Source organism: Bison bison, unplaced genomic scaffold, assembly GCF_000754665.1.
Source record: "Bison bison bison isolate TAMUID 2011002044 unplaced genomic scaffold, Bison_UMD1.0 scf7180017864145, whole genome shotgun sequence".
In the NCBI taxonomy this organism is placed as follows: domain Eukaryota; kingdom Metazoa; phylum Chordata; class Mammalia; order Artiodactyla; family Bovidae; genus Bison; species Bison bison.
In genome coordinates this window covers 8,667,504-8,691,155 of record NW_011494717.1, presented here as the reverse complement: position 1 = coordinate 8,691,155, position 23,652 = coordinate 8,667,504, and the positions used below count along the sequence as shown (strand labels likewise).

General features: G+C 52.1%; 2 protein-coding genes across 4 annotated transcripts in view; both read right to left on the bottom strand.

Moving 5' to 3' along the window:
• CENPA (centromere protein A) overlaps nucleotides 1-816 on the bottom strand; it is a 7,642-nt gene extending 6,826 nt beyond the window's left edge. For all 3 annotated transcript variants that reach the window (XM_010840601.1, XM_010840599.1, XM_010840600.1), the window contains exon 1: nucleotides 567-816. In XM_010840601.1, coding sequence (XP_010838903.1) covers nucleotides 567-660 — 94 coding nt within the window. In that variant the 5' untranslated portion in view covers nucleotides 661-816. The remainder of the gene's footprint in view (nucleotides 1-566) is intronic.
• A 4,936-nt stretch (nucleotides 817-5,752) lies between these two features.
• Nucleotides 5,753-22,309, bottom strand: SLC35F6 (solute carrier family 35, member F6). Its single transcript, XM_010840598.1, has 6 exons — nucleotides 22,112-22,309; nucleotides 13,762-13,834; nucleotides 12,510-12,681; nucleotides 11,817-12,029; nucleotides 11,022-11,132; nucleotides 5,753-9,491 (listed from the first exon to the last, which is right to left on the bottom strand). Exons 1-6 carry the CDS (start codon nucleotides 22,186-22,188, stop codon nucleotides 9,022-9,024), a joined length of 1,116 nt encoding a protein of 371 aa, XP_010838900.1. The 5' UTR covers nucleotides 22,189-22,309; the 3' UTR covers nucleotides 5,753-9,021.
• Nucleotides 22,310-23,652: the final 1,343 nt, after the last annotated feature.

The window sequence follows — 23,652 nt, the reverse complement described above, 5'->3', positions numbered from 1 at the left end:
TCTAAAAGTAAAACTGTTGTTGTCACAAAACTTTTGTGAAGTTGTCACCAAAAGTAGCCAATAATTTTTGCGACTGAAAAAAGCACAAACACTGATTTTAAAAAATCCCTGTGGGATTTTTCACCCAGTCTGTCCCGCAGACTGGATGACCTTGCTCAAGTTAGCAGGTCTGTCTGAGCCTGTTGTTCCATTTGTAAAATGGGCACAATATAAAGTTGAGTAACTTCGTATAAAGAGTTTAACATAATGCCTAGTGGTAAGCAGTCAATCCACGCTGTTAGAATCATCAAGAATGTCTAAGCCAGTCCTTTCTCTTCCTCGAAACTGCTTTCCTCAGTCCCCTCCGGGTTTTGGACCTTGCTTCCGTACAGATGCTGGACAGAACTGCTTTGCCCCCTGTAGAAGAAGGCCAATGGACCGGGATTGGGAGAATGGGCTCGATCCCAGATCAGCAAGAAGCCTCAGCTTTTCGTCTGTGAAATGAGCACGCGGACTGGGTCCGTACCCACCTCACAGACAGGCTGCAGGCAGACCGGCTCGGAGGAAAAGGGATCGTGGCGGGTTACCTAAGGACGGGGCCGGCCGGGGGGCGGCGGGAGCCGGGCTCGCGGGGCGCCTCCTTGGTGTTTCGGGCTTGCGTTTCTGGCGGCGGGGGCCCATGGCGGGCGCGCAGGGCTGGAGCCCTGCGGCTCCTTCTAGATCTTCTGGGTCCGGGGGCAGAGGCTGGGAGGGCCGGGCGCCTGGGTGCTATTGGAATTGCCCGCACCGCCGCCAATTCAGTGGCGGCGTTTTTTAAAAACCGAATCCAGCGACTCCCAGTGGCTGTCTCGGAATGCTCCTAGCAAAGAGCGACTGCGGGGAGGACCAATGAGAGCACAGGCCCGAGGGGCTAACGGCAGTGGTGATAGGAGGAGAATGCAGGGACGAGGCGGATTGACGGTAGGAACCAGCCAATAGAAACTTGAAGAAGAGAAAGGAGGCGGGAACTACTCCGGCCCTCCGCTCGCTTGATGGATTAGACCCAAGTAGTCCTGTGGCTTTTGGTCGGAAAAAGAAAGCTCCATTCTAACCATGTAGACGGTACGTGTGTGGAACGCATTTCTCTAGACGAATCACTTTGCGCAAATATTTTACGTTTTGCTCTATTAATCCTAAATTGGCTTTTAAAGATTCGGAGACAGGCCCAAGGAGAATGTGACTATTCTGTGCCTCGCCTGAGACTAGGGTCACCCCGAACACCCCACGAATGCGACTCAGAGATGAGCGTTAAAAAAAAAAAAGAAGAAAGAAATGAGCGTTAACTCAGTTCAGTTGCTCCGTCATGTCCGACTCTCTGCGACCCCATGGACTGCAGCACGCCAGTCTTCCCTGTCCATCACCAACTCCCGAACCTTGCTCAAACTCATGTCCATTAAGTCGGTGATGCCATCCAACTATCTCATCCTGAACGCTATTAATGATTAGGGTCGTGGGATAGCCAGGATGGGGACTCTGACGATGAGATCAAGTAGGGCAGGCCTCAGCTCTTTTCTTGGATCACATGCTCCAGCTTTTCAATAGAATCATCCCAAGGGAAACGATCCTTCCCTTTCTGTTGGGAGATTATATGCTTGAGGGCAAATGTAGAAGTAGATAGTTAGAATAAAGAGGGTTTTATGCTTTTTTTGTTTATTTTACATTTTCTAGATGTTCTATAGTAACCTGTAATCAGGAAGAATGTTACAAAATCAGTGATTTTAGAGAACCCTTATTCACTGCTGGTTGGTGGGGATGCACATTGGTGCAGTCACAGTTGAAAACAGTATGGCGGTGGATCAAAAAATTAAACATAGAATGACCATATGACCTGGCAATTCCACTTCTGCATATATATTCCAAAAAAGAGCAGAGGCTTGAACAGGTATCTGTACAATAAGGCTCATAGCAGTGTTATTCACAATAGCCAAAAATGTCTAAGTGAATGAATAAATAAAATGTGGTATACACATACAATGGAATATTATTCAGCCTTACCAAAGCAAGGAAATTTGTATACATATTACAACATGGATGAATCTTGAAGGCATTATGTTAAACGAAATAAACCAGACACAAAAGGACCAATACTGTATGATGCCACATATATGAGAAGCCTAGAACAGTCAAATTCATAGAGACAGAAAGGTAGGTTTGTGGTTGCTAGGGGCTGGGGGAAGGGAGGAAAGGAGAATTATTGTTTAATGGGCACAGAGTTGTCGTTTGGTAAAATGAAAAAGTTCTGCAGATGAATGATGGGTGAGGGCTGCACAGCAAATGTAAGTGTACTTAATGCCACTGAACTCCACTCTTAACTAATGGTCAATGTGGTAAGTTTTATGTTGTGTATATTTTACCACAATAAGAAAGAAAGGAAGGACAGAAAGAAAGGAAGGATATGGGAGGAGGGGAAGGAAAGGGTAGGGGAGGCGGGGAAGGAAAGGAATGTTTGGTTGAACCCAGAGATATAGTCGAATGACAGAAGGCTGGTTGTTATTCAGTGACACAGAGGCACAAAGTCCTACTATACTAGTCCTCAAGACCTGTTAGTCAGACAAAGCAAATCTTCACTCATTTTGCTTTAGACCTCGAGTGCCTTCTTTGCCTTATTAGAAGTAAGTAGAAAATAAGGTGGGTTTCCAGGTGGCTCAGTGGTAAAGAAACTGCCTGCCAGTGCAGAAGATGCAGGAGACACGGATTTGATCTCTGGGTCTAGAAGATCTCCTGGAGTAGGAAATGGCAACCCCCTCCAGTATTCTTACCTGGAAAATACCATGGACTGAGGAGCTGAGCGGGCTGCTGTCCGTAGGGTTGCAAAGAGTTGAATACACTTGAGCGACTGAGCACAAATGTTAGCACAACATTGCATCCCTAGTAGTTACTGAGCGACTGAGTAACAACAGAAATAAGGTAGAAAATAGGTAAGTAAGTAATCAATCACACTAGGGGATTTTAAGTAGAACATGGGAGACCCCTGTAAGTTAATGATTACTCAAAAGAGCAGGTTTACTTAACCACAAGACCAAGCAGTGCTTTCTTAGCAAAACTGCCAAACAATTAAGCACTGGTGGCAGGAGACCCACATACTGCTCAGTGAGCTCAGCAAGTTAATGATCCCTAGGATATGCTGTCTGCACACATGAAAAACAATAATTTGTAAACTGCACTTGACCATGGAGAGACATGAAAAGTATGAAAGACAAACAAGTTACCTAATTGTGAAGGGACCCATCTAGCATCAAAGTCAGGATCAGAATGGACACCAGGACCATCATCTTCAGAGCAGGATTTGGCACTTCTGGGAGAATGGGAGGCTGGCCCAAGGACAAGAATTCTGATTTCTGGAGAGGTCAGGGCCAGTCCTTGTATATATGTGGGTCTGGGGCTGGCATCTGGCCAGGCATCACCCTTTTTGAATGGCAGTGGGTGACTGAATTATGAGTGAACTCCGTGCCCAAATGGGCTCCTTTTCTTTGGGTATTAAGATAGACCATGAGCCCCAGGTAGTGGGTAAAGCCCCAAGTGGGTAAAGAACCCACCTGCCACTGTGGGTTAGACTCAAGAGACATGGGTTTAATCCCAGGGTCAGCAAGATCCTCTGAAGGAGAGCATGGCAATCTACTATAGTATTCTTGCCTGGCAAAACCCATGGACAGAGGAGCTTGGTGGGCTACAGTCCATGGGGTCACACAGAGTCAGACATGACTGAAGCAACTTAGCATGTATGCATGAGCCCCAACCAGAGTCCCTGGTGCCCCTTGCTGGTCAGCACGGAAGAATCTCTGGATCATCAGTAGGAACAAAGACCATAGATTCCTGGAGACGCCTGTGAATATATCTGGTTCACTTCCTTTATCTGTGGGACAAGGAGACTGATGCCTGGAGAGGAAGGGGCTTCTCAGGCCACTAATTAGAGCCAGATCTGCAACTCTGGATTCACAGTCAAGAACTCTACTCACTGCATCAAGAGGCAATGGAACCCAAGTCTTTACCTTAGAATGAGGAACAGAACCTGAGAATAATATTCTGCATCGAATTTTGGTGGCCCTTTCCTCCTCTGACATTTATTTTGTAAATAAAAGCAAACAAAACACTATTTTGTACTGATGACTTCTGATTTTGTGATGCCCATGGTGATTTCCCCCTTGGCTGTTTCAGAATTTGGGTGAGAGTTCCTGCCTACCTTGAAATGGTAACAACTAACTCTCAACAACAGGCAGACTAGGTTGATGTGGGTCTATGGACCTTTAAGGCAGTATCTCCTTGAGTTGGCTGGCTGGACCTGTGCTTGGGGATGCTCAGTGGGTCCACTGGTGATGGGGGGTGGGCTGAAGCCTGGTCCAGGAGACATAGTCTTTGGTGACAGCTTACACAATAGACCATCCAACAGCCAAGGGCTCAAAAATATGTCTACTCTTTGAATGTCTCCGATCTTCATCCTCTCCACCATTTCTCTAGTTTGAAAGTGTTGCCACTCACTTGTGTCCTACTCTTTGAGGTCCCATGGACTGTAGCCCGCCAGGCTCCTCTGTCCGTGGGATTCTCCAGGCAAGAATGCTGGAGTGGGTCGCCATGCCCTCCTCCAGAGGATCTTCCTGATCCAGGTATCAAACTCAGGTCTCCTGCATTGCAGGCCGATTTTTCACCATCTGAGTTACCAGGGAAGCCCTTCTATAGTTTAGACCCTAATTAACCAGTGTTTTTTTTGTTGTTTAATTTTTTGGCTGCACCACATGGCATGTGGGACACTTGTTCCCTGGTTAGGGATTGGATTCGATATCCCCTGCATTGGAAGCATGGCGTCTGGACCACCAGGGAAGTCCCCAATGGGCGTTTTACCAGTCTTTGCCTTTAGTACCTCCTGACGCTAGTCAAACCTGTCTCCATATAACAACCAGGTGATCTTTCCAAACAATTTGGGTTTCATCACTCCTTTGGCACCCTGCTATCCTAGGATGGAGTTCTAGTGGCTCAGCAAAGCCTAAAGGTACAGCACTACCCAGGGGCCTGTGCCACTCTCTGGCTTTGTCTCTTGCCACTCTCTGTGTTGTACTCATGGCCAGCAAACCAAGCTACTCACCTGCAGCTCTTGAATTCATCATCTGGTTACACACTTAACACACTTCTGTGCTTTCACCAGCTGTTCCTTGCTCCTAGAATGACTTTCCTCTTCCTCTCCTCCCAGCCTGGAAGACACCTGCTCATTCTGCGACACAGGTTCCAAAGGAGCTGACAGCTCTGAGCGCTGAGCCGCTCTCCCTGGCCCCACCGCCCCCGCCCTCAAAGGCTTTTCACTAGGAAACATTGTGCTGGGCTCCAGCTCCTTCCTTACACATCTGACTCTCTGGTTTTCTCTGACGGATCCAGTTCTTAGAGCACATCAGTTCTCAATCAAAGTTTGAATTACGGGATAGAAATCCTATATGTGTGTGTGTATATATATATATATAGAGAGAGAGAGAGAGAGACAAGACAGATGTAGAAAACAAACTTATGGTTACTAGGGGGGATAGGGAAGGGAGGGATAAATTGGGAGGTTGGGATTGACATATACACACTACCATATATAAAACAGATAACTAATAAGGACCTACTGTACGGCACAGTGAACTCCACTCAATACTCTGTAGTGACCTATAAGAAAAGGCCATTACAGAGGCCTTTTACCTGTCTATCTAAACAGGAGTGGATATATGTATAACTGATTCACTTTGCTATACAGCAAAAACAAAACACTTTTTTATTTTTTGTTGCACCATGTGCCATGCAGGATCTTAGTGTCCTGACCAGGGATTGAACCCATGCCTCCTGCAGTGCTGCAGTGGAAACATGGAGTCTTAACCATGGGACCACCAGAGAAGTCCCTAATACAACACTTTACATCAACTATACTCCAATAAAAATTCTTTAAAACATGAAAAAAAAAATTTTTTTTTTTTGACAGAGTTCTTACTGAAGAAGGGCAATCTATAAACTTTTATGGCTATAGGAGAAACCCCCTGATGACCTCAGATTTTCAAAGGATGTAGTCAACATAAGGCCGGGTGGGCTCTTAACCAAGGGAAACATGAAAGAACAAAATCAATCTGCAAGCACATCAGGGAGGTGAACACACTTAGGAAGCAAAGAACCTCCCTCTTGTAGGCAGCCAAAGTCTGGAGAGGTAACATCACTTGTCTAAAGCCACAGTCAAGGAGGGGCGGGCTGAGGACACAGGTCTCTGACTCCCTTTCTGCTTCTTCCCCCCAACACCACGTGCCCATCTGGTCCAATCCTCCTACCATCCTCATCAGGGGACTCTGACCATCTTGAGTGCGGTTCAATTGTTAAGAGACCTTTGGACGAGTGAAGGCAAATGCAACCGCCTGGCACAGTCCTAAGTCTCTCTTGTGGGCAGTGAGCCCAAGGGCTCCTCCAGGGCCTGGATGGCAGCCCTGGAGGATGCTCCAGCCCCAGGGTTTTCCAGGACCACTATGAATCGGGCAGGGACTGGTAAGTTCACAATGCAGATGGCCTGAATAACACTGTATCTGAACTGATAAGTCTGTTATCAGTCAATTCTAATTTTGGGGTCCAGGGCCCCCTTACCTTGCTCAGAGCAGTAGGCCACAGCTGCAGACGTCCCCCACAACCCTCGAGGCTCAGTGGGAGAGTAGGGATCCTATCCTCTCCACCCCCATGACCAGAACAACACAGCACAGCCTCCCACACTCATCCTTTGAAGCGCCCCAGACACCAGGACAGAGAGGATACACCTCCACGATCCGGAGGGGTACTTAGGTTCAACATAAAAATTTCACAAGGCATCCTGTTTTATCTTATAATCGACATGAGGTTTACACTCTACTCCACAATAGTGTAACAGAACATCCCCCCAACCCCAAGCAAAACTGATGCTCTGCATCAGGGCTCTCTGGGACCTAAGCACCTGACAGCCACCCTGGTGGGCAGAGCAGCCTAACAGGACACTGCCTTGCAAGCATTTACAGGTACCTTCCATTTATTACCTTAGGTTAATGCCCACAGCCATCCTGTGAGGCCTGGCCTCCCCATTTTAGAGATGTGAAGACCTAAAGCCAGGTGCCTGCGTGGGTGGCAGGCCTGACTATGATTCCCCCTCCCCATGCTCTGCTGCCCCTCACTCCACAACCCTTCGATGCTAAAATCCACATGGTCCATGATTTGTTTACTTTAGCCAGTCCTGGACTCCCAGCCCTGCTCCGATGGGAGAACGGGATGGGAAAGGACTGAGAACCAGCAAATCTGGCTTTGCCAGTCCCTGGCTCTGTGCATTCCTGAGAAGTGTCTTCCTCTCTGGGCTTCAACTTCTTCACATGAACAATGGGGGTTGGGACTGGATGATTTCTCTGGTGCATTAGAGTTTTTCCACTCTGACATTCTAGACATCACCTCCAGGAATGTCCTAACCCTTGTGTTTCTTCCTTCTCACTGAAGAGAAAAGTCCGTATTGCCAATTTCCCTTTGTTTTTAAAAATAAAACCCCTGAAACAACACTGTAAACCCCCCAAGCAGCTGTAGTCCCCACCTCCTCACTCTCCGTCTCCTTCCTCCTGTGATACACACCATGGCCCAGAGGAGCTCACGGCCCCCTGAAACTCAGAGCTGGGGGTACAGGATGGTAAGAACCTGCTGGATCCCCACAGCCTGAGGGCTTTGCTGGTAAGAGATTCCTTCCCCATGATCTATTTTAAGGAAGGCATTTGGTGTTTTGTTTTCATGATAGAGCTGCCCAGGGAGTGAAGTGAGGCTCCAGAAACTACCACAGAGTGAGGACCACTGGAAAGAAGGGTTGCTCAGCTCCCTGGGGTCCCTGCTACCAGCACCCTCTCTTCAGGGGTGGGTTACCTGGAGGACAAGAGCACAGGATGTACTTCCGCCCAAAGATCCCAGAGACACTCGTATCGTAGGTGGGGCCACAGGTTTGGAATCAGGCAATCCGCACTTGGAATGTTGCCTCCATGAGGACATCACCTGACCTTCTCTGGGCCATAGTTTTCTCATCCCCATCTGCCTGTGCAGGCTGTTATGCACTAACATGTTAGTTATCTAACTAACTAGAGAGCAGTGATAGCAGCCATCACTCTGAATGGTAGACTCCTGGGAGACCCATCACCCTGGAGGGCTCTCCATGCAGTGGGGGTGCTGGGGGTGGAGCTGAGGCCCAAATGCCCTCGACACCCCAGCCTGCCACCCGATCATGTAGCTGCATGGCCAGAGCCCAAGGCAGGAGAGCCCTTTTGGCCCAACAGCTTAAAACTCTGGTACTCAGCTTCCTCAGCTTTAAAATGGAAGCTGAATCAGAGTTCATAAAAACTGTTATCAAGGGCTGCCTGGAAACCCCCTGTAATCTCTCCCAGGTGGGCAGGCCCGGGGGTGTGAGCGAGGAGGAGCACCGTGGGCAGGAGGCATTTCCAATAAACGGGCTGTTCCTCCTTCCCCAGGCTGGTCCTACACCATGGACACCTTGTACAGAGCAGGAGCCAAGGCCCAGAAGAACCTGGCACAGGGCTGGGGAGCACACAGCGTTTGCAGCAAGACCCCAGCTGAAACTTCAGTCTCCAGTTAGGGAATATCTTACAAGTCGTAGAAAACGGGGTACTTAGTTCTGTTAGAATTTGCTCACTGACCTCTCTTCCTGGGAGAACCACATTTAGCTTATGACTTAAGAGGAAGCCCTAGGGCTGCTTCAATTCTACCCCATGATTTAGCTCTAGTATTCCAGGGGGTCTGGGGGGCTGGGGAAGCCTGGCAGGGGTTGGGCATGGAACTCAGGCCTCAGAGGGGGCTGGGTAACACCTCTCTGCATGGGATGGTGACAAAGGAAGACCTGGATGTTGTGGCAGTGGCTGCCCTGGGTGGGGGTCAGTGGGGAGGGGGCGGGGTGAGGCCTGGGGGACAGAGCACTTGAGGTTCACCAGCCCACGTGGCCTCAGCCTCAGGGTGAACAAGGAGCGTCCAGGTGGTGGCAGAGGCCCCGCAGGAGGCTCAGCTGGCACTGTTGATGGCAGTCCGAGAGCCCCCTAGCAGCCTCTCGTGCTCGCCTTCCTCTGCTGGCGGCCGGCCCCTGGACAGGCGGGCCAGCAGTGGGCGGTGCAGCCCGTTGTAGAGGGCGGTGCCTGCCAGGAGGATGAGGAAGCCGAGGATCTGCAGCGGGTGGAAGGCCTCCCAGCCCAGCGCCAGGCTCAGTGCCCAGATAACAACGGTGCGCAGGCTGTCCAGTACCATGCGGGTGGTGGCACTCAGCTCCTTGGTGACGCTGATGCCCGCGAAGTTGAAGAAGGCGATGCTGCTGATATTGCCCAGCAGCGCCAGCGCAATGAGTGGCTGTCGGCCCACTTGGCAGAAGGCGTCCAGCGCGTCCTCCAGGGTACCGCGAGGGTTTCCGCTAAAGGAGCCGGCAGGGATGTAGTACATGGGTACCAGCAGCAAGGAGAGGATCACGAAGCCAAAGAGGCCTGCGGGAGTGGAGGGAACACGTCAGGTTCTCTGCTGGAGCCCTGGTCCCACCGTGCCAGGGCTCCGCTGACCTCTGGCCACCCCTGCCAAGCCGCCCTCAAACCAGCTCCTTCCTTTCAGGTCCTGGAGGCGTCCTGCTCGTTAGAAACTCAAAACTGCCTACTGAATGGGCTCTGGCTGCCCCTTCTCCACTTTTAACCTATGTTTTCTGACTGGACCAAGAACAGGAAATACATTTTATACTGTGACCAGTGCACAGTCATGTACGCACTGCCACAAAACAGCTATCCTTACAACATACAATGCTGTCTGATGTTTCTTAAAATTCGGTTCTATTCACTGACAGAAGGATTGGCTGGCTGCAAGCACTACATTGCTCTCCCAAGTGTGGAGAAACACAGCTCTCTAATTCAGTGCCGTTGGTCTGTGACAAGGAGCTGGACTGGAATGTAAATCAAGGCACTGCTTCACTCAGAAGTAGCTTCCCTGGTGGCTCAGATGGTAAAAAATCCACTTGCAATGCCAGAGACCTGGGTTCAACACCTGGGTGGGGAAGATCCCCTGGAGGAGGAAATGGTTACCCACTCCAGTATTCTTGCCTGGAGAATCCTCATGGACAGAGGAGCCTGGCAGGCTACAGTCTGTGGGGTCACAAAGAGTCTGACACGACTGAGTGACTGACGCTTTCAATTTCACTCTGAAAGTCATGCTAGAAAAAAAATAAGTGGAAGCGATCAGTGTGCTTGATGACATAGTCGATGTAGGTGGTTCACGTTTTGTCGTAGGCCCTCGGCTCACAGTGCGCCAGGCACAACCAGCTCCCCGTAGAGACTAAGGGTCACACCTTGATTGCATTGCTCTAATCCACCCTGTTAGTATTACATTTTTAAAGCACTGATTTTGATTTACTTTCCTGCTCAAAAACCTTTGGTAGTTTTTCCCTGCCTGTCATTTAAGATCTAAATCCGCTTGCCTGATGTACAGGGTTCTCTACAATGTGGCCCTGACATATTCAATTCCTGGTTATTTCCCCAACATCAAATGTGTACCCCTGCCCAAACTATTCCTCACTGGTTTCCAAACTCATGTCCAGCTCCCCACATCTCCTCTGCATCTGCAGTTCCCTCCTTCCCACTCTTGCCTGCTGAAACCTGCAGCTCAAATGCCACCTTCCCTGGGCCATGACACTAGATATGCTTGGCAAGTAAACTATCACTTGAGTAAGGGTGGACTGCCTGCTCCTTTCTTCGAGCAGCCCCACTGCTCTAGGAAGTGGTCGGCTTCCCTAAAGTGCGGCTTGCATCTTATTCATCTTCGCCTCTGTCCTCCTTTAGCTCCTGGCTGAGTGCACGGCACGTGTCAGAGTATTTGTCAACATGTACATGGTGAAGGGAAGGATGGGAGGCGGCAGGCTCAGCCCTCCCAGAGGTCCCCAGCACCCACCGGGCCCTCACCACCTTCTCTCCACGTGCCACCCTGCAGGGCTCACTGCACCCAGCGCCCCCCTGCCAGCCCGTGTTCATACACACCCTCTGTGCCGACCGCCCGCAGTGGGTGCACGTTGTGCTTGTACACAAACTTCTCCTCCAGCACCATCTGGATGGAGACGATGATCTGGGCCATGATGATCAACAGGTCCCCTGTGGCAAAAAGGAGGGGCCCAGTGTGAGGCCAGGGCTCGGGGAGACAGCTCCCTCAGGGACGGAACAGCCCCCCACGGCCCCTGACTCTGCAGGGCATCCCTGAGCCTGATCTCCTGGCCCCCGAGGGGTGGGGCAGGCCAACAGGGCAGGCACTGTCACCCCTCCCCTCTTGGGTGAGGCTCCAGAAGGCCCGGGGGTCTGAGGGCTGCACAACTGGGGTAAGTGGGTCTTTTGAGAAGCAATGGGGATTGAGATGGATATTTCTGGCTTAATTCTGCCTCTGAGGGACCAGGGTGGCACTTCACAGTAAAACTGCTGCAGGCCTTCCTTTCCGGGGCCGTAAGACTGACGGTGATGACGAGCACAGTGCAGAGTGCCGGCTGATCACTGGGTAAGTGCTCAGTAAACGTTCATGCGTTTCCTCTCCTAGATCCCGTAGGTTGTGTGGCTGTAAGTAAACGTAGCCTGAGCCCTCTCCCTCTCCGACCTTCCCACTCCTTACCCACCCCTCTCTCATGCTGCTTGGCCCTGCTTGCTCCCATCACCTCGAGAGCAGGTGCAGGCCAACAGCTGGTACCCCACACACCCTCCCCCGAGGCTTGGCAGGCAGCAGAGCCTATCAGATGCTTTCTCCCCTGACTCTGTGCGGGGCAACCCCTGGACGCCTGTCCCCGGCCACACCTGTGATCACTTCGCTGAGCTTGTGCTGGCTGTCGTGCTTGCTCAGGAGGTCGGCCAGGCCCACCACCACTAGCCCGGCAATGGTCGCAAGGATGCCCAGCCACTGGCTCAGTGCCAGCCTCCGTCCCAGGAAGGCCACTGAAAACAGGCCTGTGAAGATGATCACGGCTCCCCGCAGCATCTGGAAGCTGGAGGCACTGGTCATGTTCAGCGCTGGAAGAGGACAGATGTGTGATGTGAGCTCCTGAGGGCCAGGCTGCTCTGTTCACTGAGGTGTCTTCAAAGCTGAAGGCAGCTGACACGTGCTAAGTACTCAGTGAATGCTGGTGGTATGTGTGTGTGTAAAGGATTGTGTGTGTGTGTGTGTAAAGGGGGAACTGAAGATGAGCTCTGTGTGTGTGTGTAAAGGGGTGTGTGTGTGTGTAAAGGGGGTGCTGAAGATGAGTTGATGAGGATGAGACAGAGGATGAGATGGTTGGATGGCATCACTGACTCAATGGACATGATTTTGAGAAAACTCCAGGAGTTGTTGATGGACAGGGAGGTCTGACATGCTGCAGTCCATGCAAAGAGTCAGACACGACTGAGCTACTGAACTGAACTGAAGATGAGCTGGGGGTGGGGGAAGCTCTTTCACCAGCATCCCCCTGGGGCCACAGTTTGAGCCCTTGGCAGCCTGGCCTGGCGACTCACCCACATACATGATGCTGGTCCCTGTCATGTCGCAGAGGGCTGGGGGCAGGAAAAGGAGAGGGTTGAAGGGCTGTTGGGGATCTGCGCTGGTGTCTGGGTGCCGCGCAGCTCTGCACCGGAGTAGGTAGAAGGCAGCCAGGCAGGAGAACTCTCCCAGGAACATGCCCACTGCCTGCAGGGATGGAACCAGGCCAGTTCAGAGCTGGAAGGAGGTTCACCAGCAACTAATTTTTTTTTTTTTTCTTTTGTCCATGCCACACGGTTTTGGGTTTCCCTGGTGGCTCAGATGGTAAAGAATCTGCCTGCAATGCAAGAGACCCAGGTTTGATCCCTGGGTTGGGAAGATCCCTTGGAGAATGGAATGGCTACCCACTCCAGGATTCTTGCCTAGAGAATCCCATGGACAGAGGAGCCTGGCAGGCTACAGTCCATGGGGTGGCAAAAAGTCAGACATGACTAAGCAACTAACAGTTTACATGGTTTTGGGATCTTAGTTCCCTGACCAGAGATCAAACCCAAGCCTTTGGCAGTGAAAACACAGAGTCCTAACAACTGGACCACCAGGGAAGTCCCATAACAAAAATGAAAAAAAAATCATCTTTCTTCAAGTAAGAGATAACCTATAAACCCAACATGTAAAACAGACAAACGCAGAGCTCCTGTGTGGGAGCTGCCTATGTCTACTCCTTAGCGCCTCAGACACCTCAATGGAAACCCTAAGGCTATAGAGCCTGGCCGGAAAACCCACCAGTCTAGGCCACTTCCTGGTCAAGTTCTAGATGGAGAAACTGAGACCCTGAGAGGCTCAAGAACTTATTTAAGGTCACAGAGCAAGTTGCTGGCAGAACTGAGGCTGAAATTTGTCTCATCCACTTCCCAGTCCAGCAATAAGGTACCTTCCATTGATGGTGCCTGCCCCGTCCTAGTGGGTCTGGGCTCCCCATGGTTGGAGAGCAGGTTTCACTAGGGGTTGATTTTTCCAAACGGGTCCTGACTTTGTCATGGTGAGGGCTGGCCTCAAGGTGTCCAGGACAGGACCACGCACCAGGACTTGTGCAGGCCTCCTACAGGGAACAGGGCCTTTGGCCCCTTCCAGGGGCACCCCACACCTTGGCCTGTGTTCTGGGGAGGGAGGCAGAGAAGTAGGGAGCAAGGGGGGCCTCCACCCCTAGGACAGGAAACAGCAAGGCCTCACGGGGGGACCTGCCCTGAGCCCTGGGAGACAGAGCTGGGAGAGAAGAGGCACACATACCTGGAGGAAGGGATGCTGAAAGCTGTGTTCCTGGCTCCCTCCACAGCCCGGGGCCACGAAGTTGTCCGCCCACCTGCAGCAGACAGAGAGAAAGTCAAACCCTGCAATGCACGGGTTCTCCCACTTGGTCCCAGGCCTGCAGAGAGCTCACGCCTCCTGATGCCAAGAGGCCAGACTTAGGGGATTCGGCCCAGAGTGGGGTTCCCCCTTGAAGGGGCTAGTCTTCACAGTAAGCGGTCTTCACCTGGGAGTTGGGACAGAAAGTGGGGGCCTGGGCACCTTTAGCTGAAATCTCATGAACCGCTAGCAGAAATTTAGCATTTCTTCAAATTATAAATACACTATTGCAGGACCTACAACTCTGTCACACATGGAAATCACAGCTATTCTCATTTTCACATTCGAGTCACTGTAGATACTGTGAAGTATCACTTACACTCTTCACTAGTCAAAAATTACAGTAATCAGACCCACTGCTTATAATTTCAGGTGTTAAGAAGTGCATGCACATACCTGTTACTATATTACAAACTGGCTTTTTTAATGTCTGGATAATCTTATTTCAATGCAATTAGGTTTTTCTGTAATCCTTGGTGTTTTATTTGTACACTTCAAAACACTACTCTAGGCTTCACCAGACTATCAAAGGACCCATGCTCAAAAATATCGAGTCCCTGGTCTGCGGGTCACATGGGCCCTGGGAAACGCCCACCTGACACGGACCGCCTGGTCACCTTCACATAACCTGAAGGGTCTGGCAGGGTTTTCTAGCAGTGGCTTAGAAGCAGGTGGCAAGGACATGGCGCTGTGGAGTGGCCCGCCAGCCAGCGCCCAGCAGATGGGCTGACTCTGGCATGTGGCCCCACTGAGTCCAGAACCTGTCACGGCACAGTGCTCTGGGCAGCTGCTACCAACCATTCTGCACTGACCAACGTCTGTCACTAAAGCTTTTGCCCCTGAATTTCATTGTCACTGGGCTGTGTTATGTCCCTGGGATTGAATCTCTCCTTCATCTGAAAGCCCTTCATATATTTGGAGATGTTTCCACCTTCTAAATCTTCTGGTTAAGCAGCCCCAGCCCTTGCTAACCTTTCCTTCCCTGGCTGCTGACTTCTGGAAGTGCTCCGGTGGGGCCAAGCCCAGACCCAAGGCATGTGATCTGGCCTGGATGGAGTTGGGCAACAGGGAGGCCCCTCTCACGTGTTGGACATCCTGGTTAGTTGACCTGGCTTGGACTGTATCTGCCATATCACACTGCTGACTCAGGTCAACACAGGCCTAGGGCTACTTTCTATGGGTCATTGACCTGCCTATGCTTCCCCCACTCCGGACCATAGCACCCCACGCATAGGCTTTCCCACAGCTTGGGGCAAGGGCATGATGCCCAGATGCAGGCAGCAGGCAGGGTGGGCTGAGCGGTGATGGTAGCATGAAGTGGGAGGCAGAGACCACATCTACAAAGAAACCTGAACACATCCTAGGGCGAGTGAACAAAACAGGGCTATGGCAGACTTATCTCAAGGTGAGAGACCCCATCCACTCCCAAAGATGTGAGGAGGGATGTTAGGAACAGTGCTTGCTTGGGAACAGTGGAGGTCAAAGGGGAGCTGATGGGCCCTTAAAGAGAAGTGCTAATGTGCCTGGTTGGGAACGTAGAGGAAATCTGGGTTGGGGGATCAGGATGTAACCAGACCCAGTACCAAAGGGGCAAAGAAAGCCCCCACTAAGGACAGAAACTGCCTGTTCTCCAAGGGGTCTCATTTCTGCCTGATCTGCAGTAGATTCTGGCTTGGGGATCCTTCCCCGTGCAGGACAGGACCCAGAACGTGGGCCAGCCGCCACGTGCATGGCCTACCCAGGTAGCCCACTCTCTAGCCAGACTCACTGTCACAGACAGAGCCCTGGCGGAGGGCCTGGATGAGGCAGCTGAGCGAAATAGAGAGAAGCAGGGCGAATGAAGAGGTCAAGCTTTACCAAGGGCACAGAGACAATGGCCCTGGAGCTAGTGAGCAGGTCACAGAGAGAATTCCCAGGGCTCCTCCAGGAGGAACAGGGGAGGTCTTGCCAAGTTCATGGTCAACCAGAAGCCTAGGACAAGGGCTGGTATGAAAGCCCCTTCTCCTGGGGCTGCACCCAGAACACAGATGGGTAGGCTCAAGAAGACTCCGATCTGGCGGTGGGGCCACCTCCTGGAACTCGCGCTGGGCTACTGCCTGCGCACTTGACAGTCACAACTCACATCTGTGTGACTCTCTGGTCCCACAGTCACTGTCACTAGAGAGGATATGAACTCAGCATCCAGTAACTTCCACAGCTTTCTTTGCTCCTAGAACCTAATTATACACAAGTTTAAACTGTTTGGGTTTCATGAATGGACTTCTAGACCCCACTAGACAAATGGGTAGGTGGTGACTACAGTCCAAATGCACAGTGCTAATTTGCCACCTGGTTTGAATTGCCCCCTGCTGGTGGGACCAGCCAGGCCTGCCCTTCCCTAGGGATGGGCACCTCAAGGAGCGCTGGAGGGCTGGTGCAAAGCCTCCTCCCCTCCCCTGGTGCTGTCTCCTTTCTCCAAGGGTTGGGTCTGCCTGAACAGGCTGGACTGGGCAGGTTCCCAGCAGGGGAAATGGAATCTTTTTGTATCTGAGGGACTGGGGCAGGCTTACAGCCCCAGGGATTAGGTGTCAGGACAGGCTGCCCCACCCAGCCTCTTGGGGCCAGGGAGGAGTTTAGGCCTGCAGTCACTTTGGGAAGGAGTCAGGCTTCCCAACTTGGCCCTGGGAAAGGTTTGGCTCACTGTGCAGTTACAGAAGCCCTCAGGTAGCACAGAACAACGGCCAAAAGCCAGCCCTGGCTCATCTGGGGGTGACATCAGTGACTCCCCAATGGGATAGCACTTGTCTCCTTGAAAAATGCTTCCCTAACGTTCTTTTATAAATGCACAGTTCATTGTGTACTAACTTTGTACCAGACCTGTATTTCTCCTTGAACTGGCTGACCACTTCACGTGGGCTTTGTGGTTTAAGTCTCATAACAAGGACCCTTGTTTTAGAGACGGGGACTTGGGCGAGAGAGAGCTGTTTCAGCCTCATACAGTTAACGGGTGGATCTAGGCCCAAACCCACCTGCTTGAACTTATTTTCAGAAAAGGTAGCAGGATATATGGAAAGGTCAGACTTCAGACTTTTGAATGTCACAGGTTGGATGAGTTATAGATTTCTCACCTATAAAAGGGGGATAATGATGCCAACACTGATGAACTCGCAAAAGTAATAAGTAAGACATAAAAGACCTGGTAGATGGCAGGGAGTCAATAAAAGTTCTTTTCTGTCTCTTCTCCCTTTCTCCTCTGCTGTTGTAATGCCAAAGAAGATGAAGCTTAACAGTTCTATGAAGACCTACAAGACCTTTTAGAACTAACACCAAAAAAAAAAAAAAAAAAGATGTCTTTTTCATCACAGGGGACTGGAATACAAAAGGAGGAAGTCAGGAGATATCTGGAGTAACAGGCAAGTTTGGCCTTGGAATACAAAACGAAGCAGGACAAAAGGCTAAGAGTTTTGCCAAGAAAATGCACTGGTCATAGCAAACACCCTCTTCCAACAACACAAGAGACAACTCTACACGTAGATATCACTATATGATTAATACTGAAATCAGATTGATTATATTCGTTGTAGCCAAAGATGGAGAAGCTCTATACCGTCAGCAAAAACAAGACAGGGAGCTGACGGTGGCTCAGATCATGAACTCCTTATTGCAAAATTTTCCTCTGGGCTGGGTGGGTGTGGCCCCAGCTCAGCTTCACCTGAAGGCTTCCAGGGAGTGTCCCTCCTCTGCGACCCATCCTGCAGAACAGATGGAGGGCCAGAGTGCCGAAAAGAGGAGGACAAACTCGGCCATCATCTCGGGAAGCTCCTAGTTTCACAGACAAGAAACCCAGGGGCCAGAGAGGGCTTGGGCACACAGGGAAGTTCTAGTGCCTGTGAGCCTTCACCCTCTGCTCTGTGCTCCTTCCTCAACACTGAGCACCTTCTTCCTCCTGATCCTTCCCACTTCCCTGGCTGAGGTGGGCCCTCCACTCTCTGGACACTCTTTTCTGGGGATAGCCATGGTCCCTAGGGCAGGAGGCCTGTGGGGACCCAGGAGGCTTAGGCTGAGGCCACATGAGGAAGTGCCTCCCACTGGCAGAAGCGGGTTTCCTTGAGTTCCCTGGGCCTCAGAGGGCTGCGGGGTGGGCTCGCCTTCCTGGGGGATGAGTCATGCTGGCGTGGCCTGGCCCAGTCAAAACTCCCAAGCTCAGCATTCCCAGAGGGGTGTGTGTGTGTGTCTGCGTGGGGCTGGGGGTTGCGGTCAGAGGCTGAGGAAGTGGCTGGTGTGGCTGTCTCGGATCCATCAGTTGTTGTCACCTTCCCGAAGAATCTGGGCCATTTCTGCTCACATCCTGGTGAGTCAGCCTCTTTCTCCTGTTCCGGACCTTAAGAAGGGCCCCAGGGCTTCTCCACCCTCTGGGGTGTCACAGCAGGTGGCTCACGTGGTAAGAAATGATGACAGCTCTCTTAAGGATAAGAATACTCTCCTCAGGAGCTCTTACAGCATGTTTAAGAGGTGGGGCAGGGATTTTGTGCCCATTTTATAGATGAAACTGAAGCTTGGAGAGGCCCAGTGACTCATCTAATCCCACAGCTGCCAAACCACATGCTCTCTCCTCTCCTACACTGCCCTCCCCATTGCAGGCTTTCTCCAGATTTCAGGCTTTCTCCAGCCAGCATTAACCCCTTGGAAGCAATTATCCTGTGCTGCTCACAGGGTGCGGGGGAGGGGCAGTTGCCAAGGTGAGAAAGTCAGAGCACGAACAGAAAGGAGATTGACAGCCCTTCCCCAATCGAGGCCCATGATCGCAGGCCCCCTGCCCCCTTCCTGCAGGGTCCCAGGACCCAGCGGGTCTGGTGGCTGGAGAACATGGCCCCGTGGCCCTTCATGGGGGGGTGGGCTTCACAGCCTGCAGAAGTTTAGGAGGGGAGCTGAGCCTTCCTGAGTGAGCATCTACTTGACCCTGGCTCTTTACGTACAGAACCCCAGCTGGATTCAGGAGGATGCAGTTCCAGAAGGCACACTGGTTCAGGCAGACAGCCCCACGCAGTGCCAGAGGAGGCCGAAATGTCTGTTCTCTAGGAGGCGCACCAGCAGAAGGCCTGGTAGTGGGGGAGAAGCAGCCACAGAAAGGAGAAGGGAGGGGACCTCTGCCCACACCCAAGGGCCTGCCTGATCCATGACTTTCCCTTCTGCACTCAGGTGACCCCCAGCCCAGCCCAGTCCAGCCCAGCCCAGGCAGGCTGGCTCCTTGCAGGGCACCCAATCCTCCTGAGTGGGCAGTGACCTCCTCCAGCAGACAGCTGACCTATGGTCGCAGCACAGCAGCAGCACGTGCTCACGCCCACTTCCTCATCCGTTGTCTTCAGTTCCCAAGAAGCCGGGGAGGGAAACATGCTCACTCGACAGCCCAGACACTGCAAAAGGCTACTAGAGACTCTAAACCTGAACCCTGAGTAAGCGTTGGGACAGAGGCTTCAGTTGCTTGCCACCCGGGCCCAGAGCAAAGGCACTCTGATGGCAGGGAGGGGAGATGCCACTGATAGGGTTACAGCGTCCATAGGCACATGCTTGTCTGTTTTTGTCCAGGGAGGTGTAAGAGGAAGCCCCAAGGAAGAGGAAGTTTGAGGGACTGGACCAAAATGCTGAGACCTAGGTTCTAGACACCAACCAGCTGAATCATATACACACATAAACTTTCCTTGGGACCTTGACTGTAAATTGTGGGGATTAGAATGGATAATTTCTATGTTTCTAACAACTCTAAATGCCCCTGAGAATGATTAGAGAAGTCCCCAGCTTCATTCATACTGGAGGTTAAGAGCATGGATTCTAGAACCAGACTACTTAGGCTCAAATACAAACTCTGCCACTTCATAGCTCAGTTGAACTTGGGCAAGCAAGTTACTCTTTCCAGATTCTCACTTTCCTTATCCAGGGACAAGAAATGTATCTACCTCATAGGGTGATTATGAGAATTCATTAACTCACGAAAGGCAGCTGGGGCAGGACCTGGTACATGCTATTCTCTCTCTGGGTATTAGCTGGTTAGCACTTACTTGCTGTGGTCACATTCCCGTCTGTCTGTCCCTGCTGGAAACTGGAGGTCAGAGTGTGATTTCAAATCGATAATCCCCATCAGGATGTACACCGATGCTTTCCCATGTTCTTTCTCTGAGAGCATTCTTCTCACAGTCTGGCCTCAGAACACTGCTGAGGGTCCAATACTAAGGCCTGTCACAGGTAGGGAGGCTCCTGAAAAGCCCATCAGGTCACAGGCAAAGGCTGGGTCCCCACCTGAAAGCCTCTTTCTGGCCTCTCAGGTAGCCTCCAGGGGCAAAGCCTCCTGGGGCTGAGGATCCTCTGGTTTCTCACCAGACTGGTTTGGACCTCTTTAAGGAAGGAGCTGAGTCAACACAGGTAACCTCAGTAGTAACTCAGCTCTCCTTCGGGACAGTGGCCATGGCAGATCACAGCCACCCTGTAAGCACCAGACTGAGGCCTGGACTTGTGGGATGATGGACAGTGACTTGTTCTGTGGCCTGCAGATCCTAACAGAGATGGAAGACCTCCGGTGGAGTTTCCTTTACAGCTAAGCGCTCAGCAAGAGGAGCACCCTTCAGGAGGCCTCAGGGCCCAGGAGCCCAGCACAAGACACAGACATGGCTGGCCAGAGCCCAATGGGAGAGACAGGTGGGCCCCACCCAGAGGTCCACTTTCCTGTGGAGAAGGGAGGACACTGTGCTTGTCAAGCATGTACACATCTGTCTCATCCACTGCAGATTCTAAGCATCTCAAAGGCCAGGACCTTCTCTTGGTCACTTCTGTCTTCTTCCCTGCGTCTAGGCAGTGGCTTCCATACTGTAAGTACCTTATATGTGTCTGAAGAATTGAACAGAAGACCTCTCTCCCAGACCTCTCTTCTGGGGCATTTCTCACATCACTGATGGGGTGCGCTGGGGAAATACACTCTAGAAAATGAATAAGATGCAACCATCCCCACCAACCCCACGGGCCTGGGGCACAGCCCTCAGGTGACTGGGGTGACTCCCCTCTGCTTCGAGCCTGGCAAGACCCAGGTGGAAGTGAGGTCTGACTGGGAGAGGGTCACTGTCTACTGTCCTCCACATGCACCTTGGAACTGGCTCAAAGAAAGGCTGGGCTCTGGGTATTGGGGTTCTTGGTGGGCAGGGGGCAGGAAGGCCCGGTGCTGAGCTAGGGACAGAGAAAGAGCCAAAGGGCCGTCAAGAGAAGGGGCTGTCTCTCGGGGCCTCCTGCTTGTTACAAAAAGGAGACTGTGCTCGGTCCCTCAGTCTCATGACAGCCCCAGGTCATCAACCCCCAACCTTCTGAGAACTGTCCTTATGGGCCCATGAGCACCACGCCCTCTGAGATCAGAGCAGAACCCCCTCTGCCTGCCCTGTCTGGGTTAACAACACTCCTGTTCTCCCAGGCAGAAGCCCAGGAGTGACTATTTGACCCTGTGGGTCAGGCCTTGTGGTTTCACTGTGCACCTGGTCTCTCCCACCTGGCCCTTCCCTTTCCACCTCACCTCTACCTCCAAGGTCCCCTCATCTGCTCTACAGCAGCCCTGGAGTGGTTTTCCCTCCAGCAAATTACTTTTCACCTTGACCACCAGGTTCACTGAATCACTTTCTCAAAAGCCCCTCTTTGATTGTGGGATAAAATCTAGCCTGGCCACTTGAAGCGAGTTACAATCCCCTTAATCTTGCTGTTCCTGCTTCGAGGTTCCCACCACAGCAGAAATTCCACCCAAGCTTCAAGGCCCAGCTGAAACCAGTTCTCCAGGAGGGGCCTATGGAGCACCCCCTACTCTGTCATCGCAGCCCTCCATGCTCAAGGGTCACTCGGCTAACGTGGCATCTATCGTAGCCCTCCCCGGCCCACAGCTCCTGGAGGGCCGCGCCCCTGATGCCACCTTGGAATGGGCAGCAGAGAGGAACGCCCTCCCATTAAAGATGTTGAATTGGAAAGTGACTGGCTGGGATTAAAGCAGGGGCTCGGATCTCCGCCCAGGACACTGCTTGCTCCTCCTCGCATTCCCCGGTGCCTTGCACCTCTTGGGTGGTCTATGAACCGCGTGAACCGATCAGAGAAACTGAGCTGGCTGGTGAGGCCAGGAAATGACAGCCGCGAAGGGGGAGGGCGCAGGAGGAGGGCGGGGGTCGTCAGCGCCCCTGCGGGCGGCTGCAGACCCTACCGAGCCCCAACCCCTCCCGGCCAGGCCCGGACTCACTTTGCCGAGAGCGTGTTGATGGAGCCGGTGACGAGCATGAGCCCGGCCAGGAACAGCTGGTACTTGGTCCAGGCCATGGCGGCGGACGCGGGGAGCGCGATACTAGAGGGTCCCCCCGCAATCTCCGCGCTCGCTCGAGATGGTAGCTCGCTACCCGGTCACCCGGGGGTCTCGGGCGCGAGCGCTTCCGGGCCGGGAGTCACGTGACCCGAAAAGGCCCCGCCCCGCGCCGGCTCGCTCCGCCCCAGGGAGGGCTCCGGGCCTGGGCGTCTACGCCCGCGGTCTCGGTGTGGGTGCTCAGCCGGATGGGATTTGCGAGCGCTGGTCCCCACAGAGTGACTGGCAAGTCACGGCCCCAGGTGCAAAAGAGGCCCTTCTGCAAAAGAGGCTGATGGGACGATGCAATGACATTGCATCCGTGGATGTTAGAGCACTTGGTAAACCCTTTAGAGAAATTGAGCTGAACAATGTCAGAGGCAAACCACAAAGTAGAAACGCCCCGCGTGGGAGTCTCGTCTCTGCAGGGTACCCAGAGAACTCCCAGGTGGCCTGAGACTAGTGCCTAGAGATCCCAACTCGTGGTGTGGCTCACATCTTCCAGAAAAGTGGTGTAAGAGTAGTTCCTGCTCCCTGGGAGACCATTTTATAGCAAAGGAAGCTAAATTGAGAGAAGCCAAGTGGTTTGCTTTTGATCACACTACTGAGTGATGGAGGGGGGTTTGCACGCAGATTGTTCAGTGTCCCCCAGATCTGTGCCTTCTAAGCTCCTCCACCAGTCTCAATCCACTGCTCCTCCCTGGATTCCTGGGATCCTGCTCAGGGGTTTATGTGCAAAGGCGTCTCAGCTTTTGAAGTCCTACTCCTGGTTCTCAGCTCCCAGCCACCCTCTGTCCTCACCTCTGGGCCTCCGTCTGCAGCCCATGCTCATGTCATACCACAGGCTGGAGCTCAAGGCCTGGGAAGCCCTGCTTCAGACCCAGTGAGCACATTGCTTCATCACTGCAGATCTTGTTGCTAGAGCTGCGGAGATGGGGCCTGCGAGGTATATGTGGGCATGGAGTGTGTCTGGGACCCACAGATGATCCGGGAACTTTCCTACAATGTGGCCTGTTCTTTTCAGTCAGTGGGGAAGTCGAGAGATGCAGAAAGAGGTTTCTTCTGCGCTTATCTTCAACACCACCACCAGTTTCCGGTAAAGGGATTACTTCAGTTTTCCAGATATACTGAGTGAGATGCTGAGGTGTGTAGAGATGAATGAATTTCTGTCCCAAGGAGTAGACCAGCTCGGTCCACACCAGCTGCATAGCCCATCCCTGTGAGCTATGACACACTACAGAGCTGTGACACACTTGGGGGCTCTGGACTGTTCTCCTCATGTATATCAAGCCAAGGACACCGTCTTGAAACAAAAATTATTAATGATTAGTGGTGTCATCAGCCCGACATGATGTCACTAGTAGCACAGTCTTTGTCTCCATAGTCACATCATAAAATGAATTTTAATTTATCACGATGTTCTGATCATTCATCAAATTACTGTT

What these genes read in the sequence shown, in the direction of transcription:
- SLC35F6 (XM_010840598.1), bottom strand. Translation starts at nt 22,188, where the DNA reads ATGGCCTGGACCAAGTACCAGCTGTTCCTGGCCGGGCTCATGCTCGTC. An exon ending in TTCAGCATCCCTTCCTCCAG is followed by an intron (nt 12,682 to 13,761) that starts GTATGTGTGCCT and finishes CCATCCCTGCAG; the next exon opens with GCAGTGGGCATGTTCCTGGG. An exon ending in GCGGGCGGTCGGCACAGAGG is followed by an intron (nt 9,492 to 11,021) that starts GTGTGTATGAAC and finishes CCACTCCCGCAG; the next exon opens with GCCTCTTTGGCTTCGTGATC.